Source organism: Lampetra planeri, chromosome 36, assembly GCF_965212315.1.
Source record: "Lampetra planeri chromosome 36, kcLamPlan1.2.h2, whole genome shotgun sequence".
In the NCBI taxonomy this organism is placed as follows: domain Eukaryota; kingdom Metazoa; phylum Chordata; class Hyperoartia; order Petromyzontiformes; family Petromyzontidae; genus Lampetra; species Lampetra planeri.
In genome coordinates this window covers 11,107,733-11,133,832 of record NC_136142.1, presented here as the reverse complement: position 1 = coordinate 11,133,832, position 26,100 = coordinate 11,107,733, and the positions used below count along the sequence as shown (strand labels likewise).

At 51.1% G+C, this 26,100-nt stretch overlaps 1 protein-coding gene and 1 long non-coding RNA gene across 3 annotated transcripts in view; one reads left to right on the top strand and one right to left on the bottom strand.

Annotated features, from left to right (window-relative positions):
* Nucleotides 1-173: 173 nt before the first annotated feature.
* On the bottom strand, nucleotides 174-25,807 carry LOC144730811 (uncharacterized). The gene is made up of 2 exons (XR_013587855.1): nucleotides 24,807-25,807; nucleotides 174-1,224 (listed from the first exon to the last, which is right to left on the bottom strand). It is a non-coding gene; the product is annotated as an uncharacterized LOC144730811 (long non-coding RNA).
* USP5 (ubiquitin specific peptidase 5) overlaps nucleotides 21,979-26,100 on the top strand; it is a 34,959-nt gene continuing 30,837 nt past the window's right edge. Inside the window, exon 1 of one of the 2 annotated variants that reach the window (XM_078611583.1) lies at nucleotides 21,979-22,100. Coding sequence is in view for 1 of the 2 variants with exons in the window: in XM_078611582.1 (XP_078467708.1) it covers nucleotides 25,703-25,825 (123 nt within the window). In the remaining variant the exon portion in view is untranslated. Of the gene's footprint in view, nucleotides 22,101-25,653; nucleotides 25,826-26,100 lie in introns of those variants that run through there. The other variant, XM_078611582.1, reaches the window with a different exon arrangement.

Here is a 26,100-nt window from a genome sequence, read left to right as displayed (position 1 = left end):
CATATTTGCCTCCAAATAACAAGTGTTTTTCACACGTCTCATTGGCTTGCACGGTCTGTTGGAAGTGGATAATACCGGCAGAATTGGTTCAACACAAGCAATATGGACCGGTTTAGACATTCAGTGAGTAATGAGCAGTCTTGCTTGAACCAATGCAGGTGAACTGCCAGATGTTTAGAGTTAAAAACTTTATTAGATTTTGGTTCCAGTTTTCCACAAAAGTACAGTAATACATATCAGATTAATGTAGTGTTCTTCATTGCAAAGCCCTCGGGTCACTGGTGGCCCCTGACAATAATACACATGTGAAAACACCCCAGCATGCTGTCAAACCCCAATGTTTTCAAATATGTGGCGGCCCTTACACTGATTTTGTCTTATCGGCAAAAGTGGCCCCCCTCTGAAAATTAGTGAAGAACACTGGATTAGAGTGTGGCTGATTGGATGTGTAATTTTTTTTTTTACAAAAACATTTTTTAAATTCTTCAAAACTTGATCCAAAAAGAGTGGGCTGGACGTCTGTATTGAACATATAAACCTGCGGTGACACAGCTCACACCTTTTCTGGGCTAAACCCGAGTAGAGTCACGTAGGTAATTAGGGACAATAAGACAAGGCGGGCATAGGCACCGCAACAGTGGTCATTGGATCCGAAGGATACCCCTTTCGCAACTCGTAACGTGAGTCATGCAGCGGTCAGGTGAGGAAGGGCTGTGGGTTACGTGTGCGTGCGTGTGCATTGCTCGGAGGGGGGGTTATATCAACACTGTGAGTTACATTGCTGTAACAGGATATAATGAATCATTTGTGGATCGAAAAATCCCATATTAGGTCGCCCATTGATGCTGATTAGCTTCCCTGCGCATGAACATAAGTTTATCGTTCATGCTGTTGCGGATTCATTGTCCCGTTGCAGCGCAGTGCGCGCGGTGCGTTTTAAATGTGGGCAGCCACACCGGGAAGTGAAACTTCAGCTTGGTGCAATATTACCACCTCATGGCCCAGTGGATAGTGCCCAAATCTGGTCGCGGAGATTCACTGAACAAGGCTCACAGCGATAATGAGTGTGCGTCCCACCCCGGTGTGGCTGGGGCGTCGTGACGAGCACTTTGGACAAGGGCTGAGTCGAGTCCCGGCCCTCTTGTCCACAGCCCACGTGGTTTGCCAACAGGTCAGAGGGCGCGCAACTCCCCGGGCACGCCAGGGGGGGGTCCTGTGACAGCCCTGACAACCACATCAGAACATCAACGGACCGATGTTGCACACCTGCATGAATGGGAAATTAGAGACAAGCCACACAATCTAACCTATATAATACATTTTTTGTCTGTCTGTCTGTCCGTCTGTCTGTGTACGCTCGCTTCCGGGGGATTTAGCTCTCGGACCGTGGGGTTCGCCGAGATTAAATTTTGCCGGTGGGCACGCCCCCGGCCCCGCGGTGAACTTAGGCATTTCCAATTTTTCGTCTCTAAACTTTAAATCGGACCGATTATCGATTTAGTGCGATTTCTCTTTATTTATTTATTTACTATTGCCGACCTGCGCGTGACGAAGCACGCCGTTGCGCATGCGCGAAGGCGGTTGCCCCTGGCAACGGGCGGTTGGCCCCTGGCAACGGGCGGTTGGCCCCTGGCAACGGGCAGCAACGCCGTCGCTGAGGGGTGAACGCCATTTTTAATTCCCGTTAAAAATATGTGCACGCATTAACACGCGACGCTGAGGTAAATTCATCAAAGTTTCACGTCCTCTTCATTCCCCCACCACCCCAATGTGTGCAATTACTATCATAGGGTCGGTAGATAATAAAATGATAGCGATTAGACAGTATTATTATAGCGCGGGGGGGGGGGGGTAACGGCCACAGCACCCAGCCTCGGCCGGGTGGGCAATCTAGGCGAGGCCGGAGGCTCTGCACGGTACTAGGCCTCGACACCCCACACGTGTCAGGCGAAGACTTTGTGCTATAAACTCGATATACCCAGCGTTGCCCAGGGGGAAAATACATTTAAAATCTTCTGAAAACTTTAAAACATAACATACCAATGAAAATACAACTGTGTAATAAAAGTTTTAAACCCGACTGCACCAAGAATCGATTCTCTGAATCGCGCAACGGAATCGAAGGTTGTCGACTCCTTTAGTAATCGGCTTATTCCCGTTTAATATAAGTTGGTTATATAGTTGATAAAAACTGCTACGAATGGGAAATATCCGGCGTTGACCGGGGCAAAAATATAATTAAACAGTCCTGAAAACTTTAAAACATAACATACCAATGAAAATAAAACTCTTTAATTAAAAATGTGGCCCAAGCGCGAAAAGAAGCGATTCTTTGCAATCGTTGCGAAGGAATCGAGGGTTGGAGATTACTTTAAAATCGCCCTATTCCCTTATTAACAAACTGCGTGTCGCCAACAGACACACACATTCATACATTTAGCTTTTACATTTAACATACAAAACGTCAGCATGTACTGCTGTCATCATAGGCAAAAATATATACACCCTCACCACTCCCTCACCACTCTCCCTCACTCACCCTCACCACTCACCATCACCACTCACTATCACTCACCACTCACACTCACCACTCACCATCACTCACACTCACCACTCACTCACCCTCACTACTTACCCTCACCACTCTCCCTCACCACTCTCTCACCACTCACCCTCACCACTCACCCTTCTCCCTCAACACTCACGCTCACCCTCACCAATCATCCTCGCCCTCACCACCACCACTCATCCTCACCACTCACCCTCAAGACTCACCCTCACCACCACCACTCACCACCACTCACCCTCACCTCTCACTCACCATCACTCACCCTCACCACTCACCTCTCACCACTCACCTCTCACCACTCACCACTGATCCTCACCCTCACCACTCACTCTCACCACTCACTTTCACCACTCACCCTCACCACTCACCCTCACCACTCACTCTCACCACTCACTTTCACCACTCACCCTCACCACTCACTCTCACCACTCACCACTCACTCTCACCGCTCACCACTCACTCTCACCACTCACACTCACAACTCAGACTCACCACCTCACCACTCACCACCTCACAACTCACACTCACCACAGACCCCTCACCACTCACACTCACCACTCACACCACAGACCCCTCACCACTCACCCTCACCACTCACTCTCACCACTCATCCTCACCACTCACCCTCACCACTCACCCTCACCACTCACACTCAACACCTCACCACTCACCACCTATCACTCATCACTCACACTCACCACAGACCCCTCACCACTCACACTCACCACAGACCCTTCACCACTCACACTCACTCTCACCACTCACCCTCACCACTCACCCTCACCACTCACCACACTCACCACTTACCCTCACCACTCTCCCTTACCACTCACCCTCACCACTCACCCTCACCACTCACCAGTCACGCTCAACACTCACCACTCACGCTCACCACTCACCCTCACTACTCACCCTCATTAATCACCACTCAAAACCGCCACTCACCCTCACCACTCACCCTCACCACTCACCACTCACGCTCACCACTCACCCTCACCACTCACCCTCACCGCTCACTAATCACCACTCACAACCGCCACTCACAACTGCCACTCACCCTCACCACTCACCCTCACCACTCACCCTCACTACTCACCACTCATCCTCACCAATCACACCCTCACCAATCACCACTCACCCTCACCAATCACCACTCACCCTCACCACTCACGCTCACCACTCACCCTCACCACTCACGCTCACCACTCACCCTCACCACTCACTAATCAACACTCACAACCGCCACTCACCCTCACCACTCACCCTCACCACCCGCCCTCACAACAACCACTCACCCTCACCACTCACCCTCATCAATCACACCCTCACCAATCATCACTCACTGCTCACCCTCACCGCTCACCACTCACCCTCACCACTCACGCTCACCCTCACCACTCACCCCTCACTAATCATCACTGACAACCGCCACTCACCCTCACCACTCACCACACTTACCCTCACCACTCTCCCTTACCACTCACCCTCACCACTCACCCTCACCACTCACCAGTCACGCTCACCACTCACCACTCACGCTCACCACTCATCCTCACTACTCACCCTCACTACTCACCCTAACCACTCACCACTCACCCTCAACACTCACCCTCACCACCACCACTCACCCTGTTCCTGTTTAAAAAAAAAAAACTTGCTTACGTGTCGCCAAGTATACACCACTCACGCTCACCCTCACCGCTCACCCTCACCACTCACCATTCACGCTCACCCTCACCACTCACCCTGACCACTCACTAATCACCACTCACAACCGCCACTCACCCTCACCACTCACCCTTACTACTCTTCCTCACCAATCACATCCTCACCAATCACCACTCACCCTCACCAATCACACCCTCACCAATCACCACTCACCCTCACCACTCACCCTCACCACTCAGGCTCACCACTCACCCTCACCACTCACCCTTACTATTCACCACTCATCCTCACCAATCACACCCTCACAAATCACCACTCATCCTCACCAATCACACCCTCACCAATCACCACTCACCCTCACCACTCACGCTCACCACTCACCCTCACTACTCACCCTCACTACTCTCCCTAACCAATCACCACTCACCCTCACCACTCACGCTCACCACTCACCCTCACCACTCACGCTCACCACTCACCCTCACCACTCACTAATCACCACTCACAACCGCCACTCACCCTCACCACTCACCCTCACCACCCGCCCTCACAACAACCACTCACCCTCACCACTCACCCTCATCAATCACACTCTCACCAATCACCACTCACTGCTCACCCTCACCGCTCACCACTCACCCTCACCACTCACGCTCACCCTCACCACTCACCCCTCACTAATCATCACTCACAACCGCCACTCACCCTCACCACTCACCACACTTACCCTCACCACTCTCCCTTACCACTCACCCTCACCACTCACCAGTCACGCTCACCACTCACCACTCACGCTCACCACTCACCCTCACTACTCACCCTCACTACTCACCCTAACCACTCACCACTCACCCTCAACACTCACCCTCACCACCACCACTCACCCTATTCCTGTTTAAAAAAAAAAACTTGCTTACGTGTCGCCAAGTATACAACACTCACGCTCACCGCTCACCCTCACCGCTCACCCTCACCACTCACCATTCACGCTCACCACTCACCCTCACCACTCACCCTGACCACTCACTAATCACCACTCACAACCGCCACTCACAACCACCACTCACCCTCACCGCTCACCCTTACTACTCTTCCTCACCAATCACATCCTCACCAATCACCACTCACCCTCACCAATCACACCCTCACCAATCACCACTCACCCTCACCACTCACCCTCACCACTCAGGCTCACCACTCACCCTCACCACTCACCCTTACTATTCACCACTCATCCTCATCAATCACACCCTCACAAATCACCACTCATCCTCACCAATCGCACCCTCAACAATCACCACTCACCCTCACCACTCACGCTCACCACTCACCCTCACCACTCACGCTCACCACTCCCCCTCACCACTCACTAATCACCACTCACAACCGCCACTCACCCTCACCACTCACCCTCACCACTCACTCTCACCACTCACACTCACCCTCACAACAACCACTCACCCTCACCACTCACCACTCATCCTCATCAATCACACCCTCACCAATTACCACTCACCCTCACTGCTCACCCTCACCGCTCACCCTCACCACTCACGCTCACCCTCACCACTCACCCCTCACTACTCACCACTCATCCACACCAATCACACCCTCACCACTCACGCTCAGCACTCACCACTCACGCTCACCACTCACCCTCACTACTCACCCTCACTACTCACCCTAACCACTCACCCTCACCACCACCACTCACCCTATTCCCGTTTTTAAAAAAAACTTGCTTACGTGTCGCCAAGTATGCTTAACATTTCTTACAGACACACACATTTGCAATGCGAGCGTAAACGGCCTCGCGGATATGACGTAACAGGGGGGAGGAGTTGGGTCACGTGGGAAGAAGGGAGAGCTCTTAAGGGCAGGAACCGGAAGAGCAGGGGAGGATTGTAAGAATAAAGACAGGAGGAGGCCACGCAGAGCAGGAGGTGGAAAGTGGCGTGATCGCCACAGGTCGGGACTCGGCACCGTTGGCCAGCGGTGTCCGGGCACGGGGGAGACGGAGAGCAGCAGTGGGCTGCAGAGAGCAGCCGAGGGGCTGCAGGTCGAGGGCGGAGAGACTGAGAGGAAAGCCAGCAGCGGAGCTGCATCGGGAGCCAGCAGCAAGGCTACGGGAGCGACGGCAGCAGAGGGGCTGCCGAGCGGGAGGTGGAGAAGGCTCTGAGCGAGGGCAGTGCGGGCAAAGTTGTACGAACACAAATAAAGGACAACGGAGACAGACCCAGTGAAAGAGTCCTTTATTACACTAGTGTCAGAAGTGAAACGGCATGTCAAAACAGCTCAGAAGAAAGAATTTTCCTGCACCATCGTCTGCTACATCATCCGACAATGACGACCTTCCTCAGGCAGTGGACCTGCCTGCGATGGAGGAGGAAATCCGAGCGGGAATGAGTGCTGGTCCGGGAGTTCAAGATGTCGCCGCGTCGGTGGACCCGCCCGCGCCGGAGGACGCTGACCTACGATGGAGGCAGATGGCGGCGCAACTGGAGACCTTGAAGACCGTACTGGCGCAACTGTGTGACCTCGTCACACAGTTGCGCCGGCGTCGGGGAGGCCCGGGGGTGATCGGCAGGTCGCGGCCTTGCCTGCGCTGCCAGCGCCCTCTGCCTCGCGGCACGAAGACGCCATCTTGAGCGTGGCAGGGGAAGAACAGCGGGAAACCGCCATCTTGCGCCCTCCGAGGCGGGGGGCCGCCATCTTTGACACGTTGCGGTGCGACGCCATCTTGAATATGCCACGCGACGAGTCGCCTGCGGAGGACGGCGGAGCGAGGAGTCGCAGCCGTCACTTGACAACTGTTAAAGAATTCTCCATCGGTGGCGACTGGAGTGCTTTTGCCTGCAGATTTTTGGCGGCGGTGCGCTCCGCTAGGTGGACTGACGCAGAGGCCCTGGAAGTTCTGCCAACTCTTCTCGACGACGAGCCGGTCCGATTCTTCCGTTCCATCAAGGCCGAGAAAAAGAAGACACTGAGAGGAGTTTTTGACGAGATGGCGGATGCGTACGAGCCACCGGATGATGCTCACTGCCGATTCGTTCAACGCCAGCGGGCACCCGAAGAGTCGCCGGTGGCATACAGGGGTGCTGTCTTGGAGTAAGCCATGGCCGCATACCCGGAGACGGAGCCTGACCTACTCGAACCCCTGATTTTGGGAAAGATGCTCGAGCTGTCCAGGGATTTGGGGATCCCTATGCCGGTGTGTGTCCATGAGAAGCTGACATCCCGGGCGGCCGCAAAGTGTCTCGATGCCCAGTTTAATCTATGCCGCTGAAAGCAAGTCACAGCGTGGACGGGGGGGCCCATCATCGAAGGAGGTGCCGTGGGTTGGAATCCCAAGAAGACGGTGTACGTTCCTGACGGGGGGTGCCCGCAGGAGCTGACAGCCGCCTCTGCGCAGTGGTCGGCCCGCGGTGGACCGGGGCCGCGATCTGCGCCGCCGACGCGGGAGCGTCGGGATGGGGGGACTGCGGTGCGGCGTAACGCCATCGAGTGCTTCCGCTGCGGTCGCAAGGGCCATTACGCCAGGGACTGCTGGGCCCGTATCCCAGGACCGCCCCAGCAGGAGGCCTCGACAGCAGACGTGCCGCGGAAGGACCCTCCTGGACAGGCAAGTCGGTATGCACCAGACACCCGGCAAGGCTTGACACCTCATTCATCACCATTGCCATGCGATCCGGGTGTTGTTAATAACGGGAGGCCATCGACTGGGCCATGTCGCTCGGTAACGCAGTGGCATAAATTGGCACGGCGGGTTGTCGCGGCCGCTACTGGTTCGTCCACTGTACCGGGTTCTATACAGGGGGTTGATGTGCGCATTTTAGTGGACTCCGGTGCGTCCGCGACCATTATATCTGATGTAATTTTCCATCTGTTGGGCATCCCACCGGAGGCCGTGCGTCCGGTTTACGATTCCTGCGTTGCGGCGAACGGGGGAAGTATGGGCATTGTGGGCCAGGTGGACGCCAATATATCTATCGGGGGAGTGTCGGCCTCGGGAATTGTGTTAATCTCGAGGTCCCTTGCGGTTCCATGTTTGTTGGGAACTGATTTTCTGGCCAAAATGCCCATTCTCATTAGAGTTAATGAAAACTGTATCGAATTACCGGGGGGTCGAAAAATTACATTTCTGCCGTCACCCTGGGGGCGACCTGCTCCGGTCTGCCAGGTGCAGGCGCTGTCCGAGGTATCTGTTGACATTCCACCTGGCTCACAGATGCTTATCCCCTTGCGATATCGGAAACCTGTGCCTGGTCAGGAGGGAGCAACTGGGGTTTTGTTATCGCCGTCCGCTACCATAACGGGCGGATCAGCGCTCGTCGGGGCGCAGACTATTATCCGGCCGGACCAGCAGCCATTTTTGCAGGTGCTTAATGGGAGTACGGAAAATGTTTGTGTGCCGGCTGGAACGGTTGTGGCACATGCCACTACGGCGTTTACGGCCCAGGACCATCTGGGCCGCCGGGAGATGGTTGCCGGTGTTTCGGGCCCTGCGGCCCCAGATGATCGCTGGATCGCCGAATTGTGCGGGGAAAATTCTTCCCATTCCGGGGAACAACGTTCCGCGCTTCGCGCGCTATTGTTGAGTTATTCCGATGTGTTTAGCTCCGACGATCTGGACTTGGGACGCACCTCCCTGCTTTCCCATCATTCCGACTACACAATCCGCAAAGCCATCACTCCAACCATCAAGAAGGATCCTGTTGAGGAGCCTTTCAAGACCATCACCTTACCCTACATTGCTGGGGTCACAAAAAAGATCTCCAAAATCCTGATTAAACACAAGATCCAGGTCCGATTCAATACAGTACATAAAATCCGTGATCTGGTACCGTCTGTAAAAGATGTGGTTCCAGACATACAGTACCCTGGTGTCTACAAACTAAGTTGCCTCTGTGGTAGCAGTTACATTGGGGAAACCAAACGACATGTCTCGGACCGCATCCGTGAACATAAAGCTGACCTGAAACACGGTAGGACAAACACCTCAGCCGTGGCAGATCACTGTTACAACTCAGTGGGCTCACATGACATTGACTTCTCCAAGACAGAGGTTCTCTGCAAGCCATCTGGCTATCATGAGAGATTCGTTCATGAGGCGATCCACATATACAAACACAGAGACAATTTTAACCGAGAAGATGGATTCTGGCTTAGCAATCATTGGAAGGACGTAATAAACCATTTCGATACACATTAGGGTGGGTAGAATAATACATAGTGTTATGTTGAAATGTATAAGGTATAGGGTGGTTTATAGTAATACAGTATATAATTTAATGTTGGGTTTATCTATGGCAGTATATAGTACGGTATATGCTCGTGTGATGTAAGAGAATAAAGTTTAGATGGAAGCATATAATATAATTTTTACGACGTAGAATTGTAATGTATTACTTGCTGTTAGTAACTCAGCTTATTGTAGAGTATAGTAAGTATACTGATGGTGCTATGCAGTTTATACTTTAGTTTTTTATGTAGTTTATACTTTAGTTTTCTACGTGGTTGTTTAGTAACTGCAGCTACATATCAATAACATTCCTTTCCTTTGTTAATGCTACTCCCTGCACCCCCCCTTGGTGCTGTTGATCCTGCATAATGCATGGGCATAATATGCCTTTGAAACCCCCCCCCCGCCCACCTCCTACGCATTTTCCATGAATATGCTAAATTCCTCTTCATATGCACATTCTTTTTTGTTAAGGCGCTCTTCCACCTCCAACCCAGTTTATATATAAGCTCCTAGCTTGGTAGTGTCTCATTCTTCACCTGAAGACGGCTGCTTGTGTTGTAGCCGAAACGTCGTGAGAATTATTTCATTTTATTATGTTTTATTTTTATTATTTTATTACTTCCCTTCTACGTGACTTTACCGAAAGAACCAAGAAGATGGACCCTATTGACGTTGCAGCGAGATTACTTTTGGCACGGCATGACGACGGATGTCGTCGGGCACGTTTGCGCGTGTCCCGAATGTGCCCGGCGGAAGCCGCCTAAACACCCATATGTGCCGCCAATACAGTCTATTCAAGTGTCTCGGGTTAACGAGTTGGTGGCGTTGGATATTTTGGGACCCTTCCCACCATCCGCTAAGGGGAATAAATTCTTGCTAGTTGGGGTGGAGTACCTCTCCCGCTGGCCGATGGCCTGGCCCTTGCCCGACCAGTCGGCGGCGTCCATTACGGACGCCTTTCTATTCGGGTACGTTATGGACAAGGGGGCGCCGGAGAGGCTCCTCACGGATCAGGGCCGAAATTTTTCTTCAAAGTTGTTGGGGGAGGTGTGCGCAGCGCTGGGAACTAAAAAGATCCGGACATCTCCCTACCACCCGCAGACGGATGGCATGGTTGAATGGCTGAATCGGACTCTGTCCGCCATGCTGTGTCACACGGTGAATGAAAAACAAGCGGATTGGGATTTGCATATCCCTGGGGTACTCTCGGCATACCAGATGACGCCTCATGCGTCTACAAGATATTCGCCGTTTTTTCTTATGTACGGTCGCGAAAACGTGCCGCGGATGGATGTGCAGTTGGGAACAGGAGTCAGGGGACCTACTAAGCCTCTTCCTGATTACATTCAGGATACCGTTTGCCGCGTCACTGAGGCGCGGGAGGGGGCCCGCATGGCTACGGCCAAAGCCCAGGCCTGGAACGAACGGTGCGCTCGACGCTCAAAGGGGAAGTGCCCATGGAAGGTGGGGGACATGGCCTGGCTGCATTGCTCGCAGTTGCGGCCAGGGACCTCCCCTAAATTACATAAACCATGGCAAGGGCCTGTTAGGCTCATCGAGGTTCCCAACCCGCAGTCCGCACGAGTTCGGTTCGGATGTCGGCGCTGGTACATCCATACGTCTCGCTTGAAACCATACGTGGCCCCTCAAACGGATGCGTCATCTCCTGATGTTGCCTTGCCGGTGTCTGTTGCTGCCGACGCACCCTTGCCTGTGCCTGTTGACCCTGCAAGAGCGCCTGTCGTGCCTTTTACACCGCAGGAGACAGGGGACTCTGCTCTGGGTGGGCCTACCACGGCTGCGGGGACACCGGGCCCCGCCGCCCTTCCGACCCCGCCACAGACACGATTGCGGGACACCCCGGACTCTAGTCCTTCGGGGAAACGGGACCGTGGTGTTGGCGGGCCTCCAATAGTGACAGGCAGTTTTGATCCTGTCGCTCCTAAAACCCCGTCATGTTCTCGGTCTGCAAGGGGGCCGCCGCTCGTCCGGGACGGGCCGGCGACCCGCACGCGGTCCAAGTCCCTTACTTTTCGTTGATTAATGTTGTTCTTGTTCTTGTTATTATTGTTATATTCGTTGTATGCTCCGTTGTCCGTTATAGTCTGATGGTTGGTGGTCGCTCGCATTACTTGTTGTTTCAGCCGAGGACGGCTGGAATTTTCTCCACGGGGGAGGGTGGTGTAATGCAGGCATAAACGGCCTCGCGGATATGACGTAACGGGGGTAGGAGTTAGGTCACGTGGGGCGAAGGGAAAGCTCTTAAGGGCGGGAACTGGAAGAGACGGGAGGAGAGTGTAAAAATAAAGACGGGAGGAGGCCACGCAGGGCAGGGAGTGGAAAGTGGCGTGATCACCACAGGACGGGACTCGGCACCGTTGGCCAGTGGTGTCCGGGCACGGGGGAGACGGAGAGCAGCGGTGGGGCTGCAGAGAGAGAGCAGCCAAGAGACTGCATAAGGGCGGAGAGGATGAGAGGAAAGGCAGCAGCGGAGCTGCATCGGGAGCCAGGAGAAAAGGCTACGTGAGCGACGGCAGCAGAAGGGCTGCCGAGCGGGAGGTGGAGAAGGCTCTGAGCGAGGGCCGTGCGGGGCGAAGTTGTAAGAACCCAAATAAAGGACAACGAAGACAGACACAGTGAAAGAGTCCTTTATTACAAATAGATACTACTTACTCTGTTGTATGCAAGGTGTGTAGGTATATATACCTACGAGGGGTAAATATATTTTTTGAGGGGGGGGGGTCCACAATTTTCGGAAACCTTTTACATCAACTATTTACCCCACACTTTCTACAACTTTTTGGACTTGTGCAAGCCTCTCATATATTTGTTGGTATAGAAATGTACAAACGGCCCACCGGGCTTTCACAATACCTTAGTATATGTGTATATATATGTAAGGTTTTTAAGAAATATATTTTTCACCCGGGCAACGCCGGGTACTTCCGCTAGTCCCATCTAACCTATATAATTAATTTTTGTCTGTCTGTCTGTCTGTCCGTCCGTCTGCGTACGCTCGCTTCCGGGTGATTTAGCTCTCGGACCGTGGGGTCGCCGAGATTAAATTTTGCCGGTGGGCACGCCCCCGGCCCCGCGGTGAACTTAGGCATTTCCGATTTTTCGTCTCTAAACTTTAAATCGGACCGATTGTCGATTTAGTGCGATTTCTTTTTATTGATTTAATTACTTACTATTGCCGACCGGCACGTAACGAAGCACGCCGTTGCGCATGCACGAAGGCGGTTGCCCCTGGCAACGGGCGGTTGGCCCCTGGCAACGGGCGGTTGGCCCCTGGCAACGGGCAGCAACGCCGTCGCTTAGGGGTGGACGCCATTTTTAATTCCCGTTAAAAATATGCGCACGCATTAACACGCGACGCTGAGGTAAATTCATCAAAGTTTGATGTCCTCTTCACTCCCCCCACCCCAATGTGTGCAATTACTATCATAGGGTCGGTAGATAATAAAATTATAGCGATTAGACAGTATTATTGTAGCGCGGGGGGGGGGGGGGTAACGGCCACAGCACCCAGCCTCGGCCGGGTGGGCAATCTAGGCGAGGCCGGAGACTCTGCACGGTACTAGGCCTCGACACCCCACACTTGTCCGGCGACGACTTTGTGCTATAAACTCGATATACCCAGCGTTGCCCGGGGGGAAAATACCTTTAAAATCTTCTGAAAACTTTAAAACATAACATACCAATGAAAATACAACTGTGTAATTTAAAATGTAAAACCGACCGCGCCAAGAATCGATTCTCTGAATCGTGCAAAGGAATCGAAGGTTGTAGATTCATTTAGAATCGCCCTGTTCCCGTTTAATATAAGTTGGTTATAGAGTTGATATAAACTGCTACGAATGGGAAATATCCAGCGTTGACCAGGGCAAAAATATAATTAAAAACTCCTGAAAACTTTAAAACAAAACATATCAATGAAAATAAAACTCTGTAATTAAAAATGGAAACCTCCTACGCGCCAGGAATCGATTCTTTGAATCGCACAAAGGAATCATCGAAGGTTGTAGATTCCTTTAGAATCGCCCTATTCCCGTTTAATATACTTACGTGTCACCACGTTTGCTTAACATTTCCGACACACACATTCACACATTTAGCTTTTACATTTAACATACAAAACGTCAGCATGTACTGCTGTCATCATAGGCAAAAATATATACACCTTCACCACTCTCCCTCACCACTCTCCCTCACTCACCATCACCACTCACCCTCAACACTCTCCCTCACCACTCACTATCACTCACCACTCACTATCACTGACCACTCACCACTCACACTCACCCTCACCACTTACCCTCACAACTCACCCTCACCACTATTCCTCACTACTCACCCTCACCACTCTCCCTCACCAATCACCCTCACCACCACCACTCACCCATACCACTCACGCTCACCACTCACGCTCACCCTCACTACTCACCCCTCACCCTCACTACTCACCACTCACCCTCACCACTCACCCTCACTACTCACTAATCACCCTAACCACTCACCCTCACCACTCACCACTCATTCCCACCACTCATCCTCACCACTCACCCTCACCGCTCAGGTGTATATATTTTTGCCTATGATGAGTGGTGGTGGTGAGGGTGAGTGAGGGTGAGTGGTGAGTGGTTAGGGTGAGTAGTGAGTAGTGAGGGTGAGTGTTGAGGGTGAGTGGTGAGTGGTGAGGGTGAGTGGTGAGGGAGAGTTGTGAGGGTGAGTGTGGTGAGTGGTGAGGGTGAGTAGTGAGTGGTGAGCATGAGTGGTGGGGGTGAGTGGTGAGGGTGAGTGGTGATTGGTGAGGGTGTGATTGGTGAGGATGAGTGGTGAGTAGTGAGGGTGAGGGGTGAGTGGTGATGGTGAGTGGTCAGGGTGAGTGGCGGTTGTGAGTGGTGATTAGTGAGGGGTGAGTGGTGAGGGTGAGCGTGAGTGGTGAAGGTGAGTGGTGAGGGTGAGTGGTGAGCGGTGAGGGTGAGCAGTGAGGGTGAGTGGTGATTGGTGAGGGTGTGATTGATGAGGATGAGTGGTGAGGGTGAGTGGTTGTTGTGAGGGTGAGTGGTGAGGGTGAGTGGTGAGAGTGAGTGGTGAGGGTGAGTGGTGAGCATGAGTGGTGAGGGTGAGTGGTGAGCATGAGTGGTGAGGGTGAGTGGTGATTGGTGAGGGTGAGTAGTGAGGGTGAGTGGTGAGCGTGACTGGTGAGCGGTGAGGGTGAGCAGTGAGGGTGAGTGGTGATTGGTGAGGGTGTGATTGATGAGGATGAGTGGTGAGGGTTAGTGGCGGTTGTGAGTGGCGGTTGTGAGTGGTGATTAATGAGTGGTCAGGGTGAGTGGTGAGGGTGAGTGGTGAGCGTGAATGGTGAGCGGTGAGCGTGAGTGGTGTATATGTAATATCTCAATTACGGCGGGAGACGAGTTGACGGGGCAGCACTTATTTAGTAACACTGATGCAACAGTAACAGTTACAGCCGAGATACAGCCTACGCTACGCGTGCCTAACTTGGCCACAGTAACAGTTACAGCCGAGATACAGCCTACGCTACGCGTGCCTAACTCGGCCACGCTCTCAGGCCTTCCGGCTACGCTCTCCCTACGGGGAGCTATCGGACCCGCCTTGCCAGGCACGGGTCTCGACCTCTGGGTTACACAGCCCGGCCCTTACAAGGACATCGGGCCGTGAATCCCAAGGTCTCGCCTCTGAGCCGCACAGAGTCCCGGCCCTTACAAGGGCAGCGGGGCTAGGGGTCTCAGGGCCCTATCTCTTCCTCCGTCTTCTGTCTTCACTGGTTGACTTCTCCTCGAGTGCTGCTGCGCATCGCCTTACATAGCCCTCCGTGCCAGGGGGCGGGGCCTATGCGGACCTCGATGTGGACACCTACCTGCGGACCGTGATGTAGCCACCCACTACGCGCTGTCTCACGATCCTCCCCGCCTGCGCGTACCACCTCTACATATACTTGGTGACACGTAAGCAAGTTTTTTAAAAACTGGAATAGGGTGAGTGGTGGTGGTGAGGGTGAGTGTTGAGGGTGAGTGGTGAGTGGTTAGGGAGAGTAGTGAGGGTGAGTAGTGAGGGTGAGTGGTGAGCGTGAGTGGTGAGTGGTGAGCGTGACTGGTGAGTGGTGAGGGTGAGTGGTGAGGGTGAGTGGTGAGGGAGAGTGGTGAGGGAGAGTGGTGAGGGTGAGTGTGGTGAGGGTGAGTGTGGTGAGGGTGAGTAGTAAGTGGTGAGCGTGAGTGGTGGAGGTGAGTGGTGAGTGGTGAGGGTGAGTGGTGATTGGTGAGGGTGTGATTAGTGAGGATGAGTGGTGAGTAGTGAGGGTGAGAGTGAGTGGTGAGGGTGAGTGGCGAGGGCGAGTGGTGAGGGTGAGTGGCAGTTGTGAGTGGTGATTAGTGAGTGGTAATGGTGAGTGGTGAGCGTGAGTGGTGAGGGTGAGTGGTGAGCGTGAGTGGTGAGGGGGGGTGGTGATTGGTGAGGGTGTGATTGGTGAGGATGAGTGGTGAGTAGTGAGGGTGAGTGGTGAGGATGAGTGGTGAGGGTGAGTGGCGGTTGTGAGTGGTGATTGGTGAGTGGTGAGGGTGAGTGGTGAGGGTGAGTGGTGAGCGTGAGTGGTGAGCGTGAGTGGTGAGCGGTGAGGGTGAGCGGTGAGCGTAAGTGGTGAGGGTGAGTGGTGATTGGTGAGGGTGAGTGGTAAGGGTGAGTGGTGAGCAGTGAGGGTGAGTGGTTGTTGTGAGGGTGAGTGGTGAGTAGTTGTTGTGAGGGTGAGTGGTGAGGGTGAGTGGTGAGCGGTGAGGTGTGAGTGGTGAGGGTGAGTGGCGGTTGTGAGTGGTGATTAGTGAGTGGTGAGGGTGAGTGGTAATGGTGAGTGGTAAGCGTGAGTGGTGAGTGGTGAGGGTGAGTGGTGAGCATGAGTGGTGAGGGTGAGTGGTGAGGGTGAGTGCTGAGCGGTGAGGGTGAGCAGTGAGGGTGATTGGTGAGGGTGTGAGTGGTTAGGGTGAGTGGTGAGGGTGAGTGGTTGTTGTGAGGGTGAGGGTGAGTGGTGAGGGTGAGTGGTGAGGGTGAGTGGTGAGCGTGAGTGGTGAGGGTGAGTGGTGAGCGTGAGTGTGAGTGGTGAGTGATGAGTGGTGAGGGTGAGGGGTGAGAGAGTGGTTAGTTGTGAGGGTGAGTGGTGAGGGTGAGTGGTGAGGTTGAGTAGTGAGGGTTAGTGGAGAGTGGTGAGGGTGAGTGGTGATTGGTCAGTGGTGATTGGTGAGGATGAGTGGTGAGTAGTGAGGGTGAGCGTGAGTGGTGGTTGTGACGGTGAGTGGCGAGGGTGAGTGGTGAGGCTGAATGGTAAGTTGAATGGTGAGAGTGAGTGGTGAGGGAGAGTGGGGAGTGGTGAGGGTGAGTGGTTAGGGTGAGTTGTTAGGGTTAGTGGTGAGGGTTAGTGGTGAGGGTGAGTGGTGATTGGTGAGTGGTGATTGGTGAGTGGTGAGTGGTGAGGGTGAGTGGTGAGGGAGATTGGTGAGTGGTGAGTTGTGAGGGTGAATGGTGAGGGTGAGTGGTGAGTACAGTCAATATGCACTGCTGTAATCATAGCAGGTACCACCACCACAGTATGTACTGCTCTCATCAGAGCAGGTACCACCACCACCACAGTATGTAGTGATGTCATCATCGCAGGTACCACCACAGTATGTACTGCTGTCGTCATAGCAGGTACCACCAGTCAGTATGCACTGCTGTAATCATAGCAGGTACCACCACCACAATATGTACTCCTCTCATCATAGCAGATACCACCACAGCAGTATGCACTGCTGTAATCATAGCAGGTTCCACCACAAGATGCACTGCCGTAATCATAACAGGTACCAACACAGCAGTATGCACTGCTGTAATCATAGCAGGTACCACCAGTCAGTATGCACTGCTGTAATCATAGCAGGTTCCACCACAATATCCACTGCTGTCATCATAACAGGTACCAACACAATATGCACTGCTGTAATCATAGCAGGTACCAACACAGCAGTATGCACTGCTGTAATCATAGCAGGTACCACCAGTCAGTATGCACTGCTGTAGTGATAGCAGGTACCACCTCAGTCGGTATACACTGCTGTAGTGATAGTAGATACTGCTATCGAGTTGGTAGATACTGCTATATAGAGTTAGTAGATACTAAAACAGTCAGTATATACCACTACAGTCAGTCAATACTGCTACAGTCAGTATATACTACTATACAGTCAGTACATACTACTATACAGTCAGTACATACTACCACGGTGAGTAGCTACTAGTCAGTAGATACTATTATAGAGTGAGTAGATACTGCTATAGATTTTGTAGTTACTACTATAGTCAGTGGATACTACTATAGAGTCAGCAGATACTATACAGTTAGTCGTTACGAGTATATAGTCGGTAGATACTACTGTAGGCCCAGTAAATACTACTATGGTCAGTAGTTATTACAGTCACTAAATACTACTACAGTCAGTAGCTACTACTGGCTCAGTAGATACTACGGTGCAGTTTAACACGTAGGCTTTCGCGACCAATGTTATTCATAATCAACGATTTTTGGGTTTAGATCGCGTTATTTATAAATGTGTCGTAACCCTCCACCACCCGACACGGCCAATCAGTAAAAATGTGTCACGTTGACAAAAGACAAATAGTTCACTGCTTTAGCCCACCGGTGTGTTGAAGCTACAACATTTACAATTTGAGTACGACGTTTCGCTGGTAATTGCATCTAGCATCATCTGGCAATTCGCCAGAATGGTGAGGCTCTGCTGTGTCTCCCGTTCTTATATAGAGCAGCAGCAGGGTGACGTCATCATTAACTCATTAACTCATCAGGTGCAAAGATTCAAGGGGGGAGTGATTGTAATTATATACTAGATTAGTAATCAGGCTATTGTTACGATGCGAGTTGTAGATTAGTAATCATTTGGAATGTGTTTTATTGTGATTATGCTACATTAGTAATCAGTTAGTGGTTGTTTCCCTTATAAGGAATTGTAATGTATCTTATTTAATAATACGCTTCCAGGCCGCACTAAGCCTGTAGCTGTCTGAGCGATTAAAGTTATTTCTGTTTCTCTCAATTTCAATCGATTCTCTAATTAGTCTTTGCCAGTAGTAACTAGTTTTACACAACACTTCCACGTTGTCAAAATCAATTAAGTGTCCCTGTTGGCATGCATGTTCTGCTACTGCCGACAGTTGTGTTTGTGATAGTTTAATATTTCTCTGGTGTTCTTTTAGTCTTACACTAACGTTACGCCCTGTCTGTCCAATATAGCATCTGCCACATACACAATTAATCCGATATACACCTTCTGTTGATAATTTAGGTAATTCGTCTTTAGTGCACGTTACTAGTTGTTGAATTTTGTGTACTGTACCAAATCTTACTGTAATGTTTTTCTTTTGCAAAACACGGGCTAATTTGTCAGTTACTCCTGAGATAAATGGTATTTTTATTGTTTTAATAATCTGATCGCTTTCAGCAGTGTTGCTTTGCGATCGTGATTTGGCTTTTAGTGCTCTGTTAATTTGAGCATTATTGTAGCCATTCTGTCTTAGTGCTTCTTTAACATGTAGATGGTGAAAGTCTAGTGAGAGAGATTAAACATGTTAAAGAAGCACTAAGACAGAATGGCTACAATAATGCTCAAATTAACAGAGCACTAAAAGCCAAATCACGATCGCAAAGCAACACTGCTGAAAGCGATCAGATTATTAAAACAATAAAAATACCATTTATCTCAGGAGTAACTGACAAATTAGCCTGTGTTTTGCAAAAGCAAAACATTACAGTAAGATTTGGTACAGTACACAAAATTCAACAACTAGTAACGTGCACTAAAGACGAATTACCTAAATTATCAACAGAAGGTGTATATCGGATTAATTGTATATGTGGCAGATGCTATATTGGACAGACAGGGCGTAACGTTAGTGTAAGACTAAAAGAACACCAGAGAAATAATAAACTATCACAAACACAACTGTCGGCAGTAGCAGAACATGCATGCCAACAGGGACACTCAATTGATTTTGACAACGTGGAAGTGTTGTGTAAAACTAGTTACTACTGGCAAAGACTAATTAGAGAATCGATTGAAATTGAGAGAAACAGAAATAACTTTAATCGCTCAGACAGCTACAGGCTTAGTGCGGCCTGGAAGCGTATTATTAAATAAGATACATTACAATTCCTTATAAGGGAAACAACCACTAACTGATTACTAATGTAGCATAATCACAATAAAACACATTCCAAATGATTACTAATCTACAACTCGCATCGTAACAATAGCCTGATTACTAATCTAGTATATAATTACAATCACTCCCCCCTTGAATCTTTGCACCTGATGAGTTAATGATGACGTCACCCTGCTGCTGCTCTATATAAGAACGGGAGACACAGCAGAGCCTCACCATTCTGGCGAATTGCCCGATGATGCTGGATGCAATTACCAGTGAAACGTCGTACTCAAATTGTAAATGTTGTGGCTGCAACACACCGGTAAGCTAAAGCAGTGAACTATTTGTCTTTTGTCAACGTGACACATTTTTACTGATTGGCCGTGTCGGGTGGTGGAGGGTTACGACACATTTATAAATAACGCGATCTAAACCCAAAAATCGTTGATTATGAATACTACGGTAGTCAGTAGATACTACTACAGAGTCAATAGATACCACTTCCTCTGTTGTATGTAAGGTGTGTAGGTATATATACCTACGAGGGGTAAAGATATTTTTTGAGGGGGGGGGGGGTGACCACAATTTTCGGAAACCTTTTGACATCAACTATTTACCCCACACTTTCTACAATTTTTTGGACTTGTGAAAGCCTCTCATATATTTGTTGGTGAAGAAATGTACAAACAGCCCACCGGGCTTTGACAATACCTTAGTATCTGTGTATATATATGTAATTTTTTTAAGAAATATATTTTTCACCCGGGCAAAGCCGGGTACTTCCGCTAGTATATAATAAACCACTGCAGTCTGCGCTCCTTCAACGCAGAACATCAGGCAGGACACGAAGCGTCTCTCCTGAAACCCTCTCGTCGTGGCCAGCAGACCTCGACATTGCACCTGAACGCATGACCATCAGACGTAGAATCTGCTATGAAAGGGCCATTGCTCAAAACGTTGACCGGAGTGCGAACGTTCCTCCTTTGGGGGGGGGGGGCTGAGTTTCGCAAGCAAAGAGCGCGATTGCTGCGTCGCTTGGCCTCCTCCATTCGCCCAATCGTTATGACGTCACCTTGACGGTAGTTTCTGGCGGCCATCTTGCCCAGAGCCATGGGCCGCGCGAGACGTCACGCTCATTGTTTCCCGTAGCAACATGGCGGCCGGAAGCTTTCGTCACTCGTTTATGGCGCAGGAGGCGGCAACGGATTAACCACGGGAAGTTGTGGGAGGGCGGGGTAGGGGCGGTGAAGCGGTTTTGTGACGCTGCGCGTGTGAGAGGCGGCGGCAGTGAGACGGCCTCCGCGATGAGGTAAAAAAAAATAGTCCCGGGGACGCCGATTCCCGCTGCAGCGGCAGAACCGGGCGTTTGCGCAGTGGGGGGAACCGGATCCCAATTGCGTGGCGGTCAGGATCCGGATCCTCGTGTCAGGCAATGATGATGGGTTTAACGCGTTCGTGACAAATATGATCCATCATAGAGGGGCGGGGGGTTAGCTCGCGTAAATCTAAATGTTGCGGCGTTAAACCCGCCACCACCCGACACAGCCAATTAGTAAGTCATTAAATGCATCGATTCGTGGCGTTGACGCAGGTTCCCTGCGAGTCCACAGCCACGTGGAACATTTTAAAGATTTGTTTTGCAACCTCGGCCACGCACGGCCTCCTCCTGCGAGCGCCTAATCTTGGCAGCGGCGTTGGTTCAGCGCAACCAAGACTCTGGCCTGGTTTCGACAATCAGTTTCTCATCAGCAGTCAGGCTTGGAGCCGTGCTGGTGAGCTGCCCTGCAGGGACCCTGCCCCTGTAGCACTTGGGAGCCCCCCACCCACATGGGCGGTGAATGTGGGGTCGAGGAGATCGTTCATCAAAGAGGCACCCATAGAGAGTGGAGTAGAGAGAGTTGGGATCGATGAATGAGAAATAATCGATGTTGGCCCCGATTTTGTTTGGACTCAATTGATAAGCAGAGGCCCCAAAATGAGAACGTCGAAGGTCAGCAACAAACAACACCGTCAAAGTTGTAACATAGAGTGTGTAACGCGTTTCCCGTGTTGAGAACCGTCATTGTCTGAGCTTGGGAAACGGGCGGTGAACAGAGGGAATTCCAACGTAGAGCAGTGCGGGTGAGCAAGCAGACATGCACATGAAGTGGTGATCTGCAGTGTGGTGAGTGGATGCTGCAGTGTGGATGAGATGAAACTGTATGTGGTAGAGACCGAGACCTCAACACGGGTGGAGGAATCGACGAGTGAAGTTGACGGGAACAGTAACCATGGGAGTAGCGATATACGGCCGCCGGAGACGATGCGACATCCCGTGCCGCTGAGGCATCCGATGGAGGCACCGCCTCCACGTGTGACCGCGGATGCCAGGAATCGCAATCGCGCGTCTACAACCCAGCACTGGGGGTTGGTGGATCACACACGCACTCCCTACACATGAGCTGCCATCAACCGGCTCGTAGCCAGGTTGAGATGGGTTCATCTCTGTCTGCACAGGGATTGAGTGTTACCCCTCGCACGCCTGGGGTTTCTCCGGGGTTTCCGGTTTCCTCCCACATAAACAATCACGGGGTTGACCAAACATTCCAATATAGCACGAGCGGCCGCTGCCCTCGAACCTCCCCTTCCACCCAGCCCGGGGAAGGGCGGAGAGTCTGGCGGGACCTGGCGCGTTAAGATGGGGGGGGCAGGGAAGATGCTAAGAGGCACGGGGCTGGGGCGACTCCCCAGGCCAGGGGCGGTGCGGGTTGCTCCCCGGCTGGAAGAACCTGAGTACAAATATAGTTGGAATCCTCACCAGTGTAGTGAGTAACCGAACTTCACCGACAACCAGAGAAATAGAAAAAGTGAAAGACACATTGAGACAGATACAAAGTTAGTGAGACAGGCGGATACGTACAGAGACACAGGGAGATACTGAAAAATAGAGATACTTAGAGACAGAGTGAGACAAACACAGATAGACAGTGTGACATACATTGTGATGTACAGCACCGTATAGACCAAGGCCGTAGCGATGGAGTCAACATTGGGGGGGACCAAATCTTCCAGGGGGTCTGGGGGTCCCCCCCAGAAAAAAATATCTAAATTTGAAAACGAATTTCCTGTCTAAAATATAAAAAAAATTAACGAACACATAGGATGGACTTTTAATTTATTTTTTACAATAATGTGTAATAGTGTATTGTATTACATTGCTGTTTTTCCCCTTTTTACCTTTTATTGTTTCAGTGTATGTAATGGCAGATATTAGGGATTAATAAAGTACAACCATAACCACAATCATATAAACATAAATCTATTTTATAGTAATATATTGGGGGGGACATTTTGAGCATATTTGAATATTGTGGGGGATGTGTCCCCCCTTGGTATAGACAAAGACAGAGTGATACAGATAGACCATGAGACGCACAGAGAGAGAGACATAGAGACACACGGGGACAGATACAAATAGGGAGTCAGAGTGACAGTGATCCTGGTAAGTGAGTGGTAAGGGAGTAACAGAGGACAATGCTTCGAGAGCCCCCATGATTTCAAGTTGAACTCAACTGACCTTGAACCAGAGGAACAGGGTGGATCTCGGATTAATTATCCGTTTATCTGAGCTTGCCTTGCAACAGTGGTCTCGTGGGATCAGAAGCAGGGAATCCCAGTAATATAAATAGAAAGTGACTCAACGCTTGCTTACATGCCTACATGTTCGGTATAACGGTAGACGCCAGGCCGGGAATATTCATGGGTGATTCAGGTTGTCAGGCGCTCTTAGCTACTGCATAAATGTATGTGCTGGTAACAAGGTGCGTTCCTTGCCCTCGCTCCAGCGTGGAGTTTGTCGTGAACCCAGGGCCTCTTCTGCATGAGCTGTGCCCTGGAAACTCGTGTTCTTCAGAACAAGGAACCACAAGGACCGAGAGCGGAAACTCTGTGGACTGGCTTGGATGGTGCCATAAAACCGCGTGGACGTTGTGAGACAATGCTCTTTTCGTGTTTTCTTTGTGGCCCTGATATAGAATCAGGATCTTTATTTAGACTGGAATAATCCATACTCTTTGGTTATTTCGGTAAAGTCACGTAGATAGAAAAATAACTAATAGATCACGACGTTTAGATTGCAACACACGCAATTGTCTTCAGGTGAAAAAATACGTCAGGCGGACTGCTCTCTGAATTTCACCCCCACCCTCTCGCCCGTTACGACAGCCCCTCCCCTCCCTCGGATTTGCCGAGGTACAGTATGCCTCGCTCTGCGATCTTACATTTACTTGCAAATGCCATCTCCAGCCCTGCCCAGTTACCCTTGGGTTGTACCCACCTCAAACCTATATAACCTTTGTCTGCAGTAGCTCTCACGTTACATTTCTTCCTGCCTCAGCAGTCCGCCTGCTGTATTTTTTCACCTGAAGACGATTGCTTGTGTTGCGATGGAAACGTCGTGATCTATTAGTTATTTTTCTATATACGTGACTTTTCTGAAAGAACCAAAGAGTATGAATTCCTGCAGTCACGAGAGCTTTAAATCAAGATTGGAATAATCCAATGAACTATGATGCTGTTTTTTTTACAGATGTCCAGTCGGGGCGGGTGAGCAAGTTAAAACAACAAACAATATAAAAACACTATAGGAGTGCAAAATTAAGAAAACTGTAAGCAAGTGACGAAATAAAAATATCGGGAAATCCTCGATTTACGATCATAATTAGTTCCTGGGACCCGTTCATAAGTCCTCTATTTAAATGCCTATACGGTCAGTGTTATGAAATGTGTTACGGTTCAACAAAAAGGGAAGCATTGTTAAACTCATAAGTAAGAAACATTGTAAATTTGCAAGAAACTTGAAATTTGGCAGGTGGGTAGCTTCCAGACTGTACACAATTTCAAAAGTATAAAAATAGACTTTTGTATTTGGGGGGGGGGGGCGCAATAATGCATATATTTTGCACGGCAAGTGAGCGGTGACGTCACATATGCGCACCCCCACCCTCCGCGTAGGCTGCGTATTAATTCAAGACGAGAATCCAAGTCCCGGGCGAAGCCGGCTAGTAAAGCTCGTATTAAATCAAACGTAAAATAAAGTAACAAGTAGAACAAATTCTGTACATTTTCACTTACCTTGAACCCATCATGATGTTGGCTCGTTTGTCGGAAGGGGTGAAATTAGTCACCACAATTGCACAAACACCTGGATACGCACACACACAAAAGACGATCCCCGGTGTCGCCTTAAAAGACTCCTGGGGCAAGTGCTGTTCGCGAGCACACGTGCAGGCCGGCACGGCGCACGTGGAGGGTGTGGGTGGCCAGCACCACGCCCCCGCCGCAATTGTGGCGATGTTTACGCACCACACCAGGTACTCATTTGAGGCTGAATCGACCTAGGAAGAGGCAGAGGACCGATCCAGATAATTGTCACTGGTGTTGGCAAGTGCAAATTCGCGTTTTAAGTCAATGTTTACAAAAATATATATATAATTAATGGAAGATGGTTAGTAAGTCATTCGTCGAGTACTGCCTGTATACATCTTGCCATTAAGGATGAGGAAATAGTTGTTTTTTTGGTGATAATTGTATTTTGCGGCACAGTTTGGCCTCTGTATCTTGAGAACCGCAGAGACCGCGTGAGTGGATGTGGATGAGACACCTCCGTCACAAGGGCCACTGAGGTTTGGGCGGTGGTTAACGCCGGTTCTGGCTGCTGCCTTCCCAAGCGTGCGTCGCCGTCATCCCCCACGTGTGCTCCTGTGAGACCACCGCATCTCTCAGTCTGGGCTGATTACAGACTACGTCACCGCCTATCGGCAGACTCGTGCCCTTGGTATTCCGAGGCACTTGGATCAGCAGAGATTTGTTCACGGATCGAATGCCTCGGTGGCAATTCTGGCTCTCGTGGCGCGAGGCGACGCAGCGGGGGTGGGGGGGATGGGGGGGATCCGGATCCCAGCTCATATATGGAACCGGATCCTCATTCACGAGGATCCGGTTCCCTGTGAGCGGCAGCAGTAGCGGCGATGGCGGCGGCGTCGCCCCCTCGCGTGGTGGAGTTGGTGGCAGCGGCGGTGGCGTCGGTGCGCGTCCCGCGGCCCGGGGACCGCGTCTACAAGGACGAGTGCGTCTACTCCTTCCATAGCCCCGTGAGTGGCGGCGGGGGAGGAGAGGGCGCGGAGAGCGAGAAGCCGCGCGCTGCTCCCATCTTTCACCATTGTCACCGCGTCCTCCCTTCAGTCGTCGTCGCCTTCATCAAGCCGCTTTGAGCTGTGTGGTGAATGTGGTCATATCCATCCGAGGAAACCCTCATTCGCCTCGTAAATGTGTCAGCATAATCGGGGTATCATCACCTTGTCAACATCACCACCACAGCCACTATCATCATCGACATCACGAGTCGCCTCGTCCCGTGAGTGGCGAC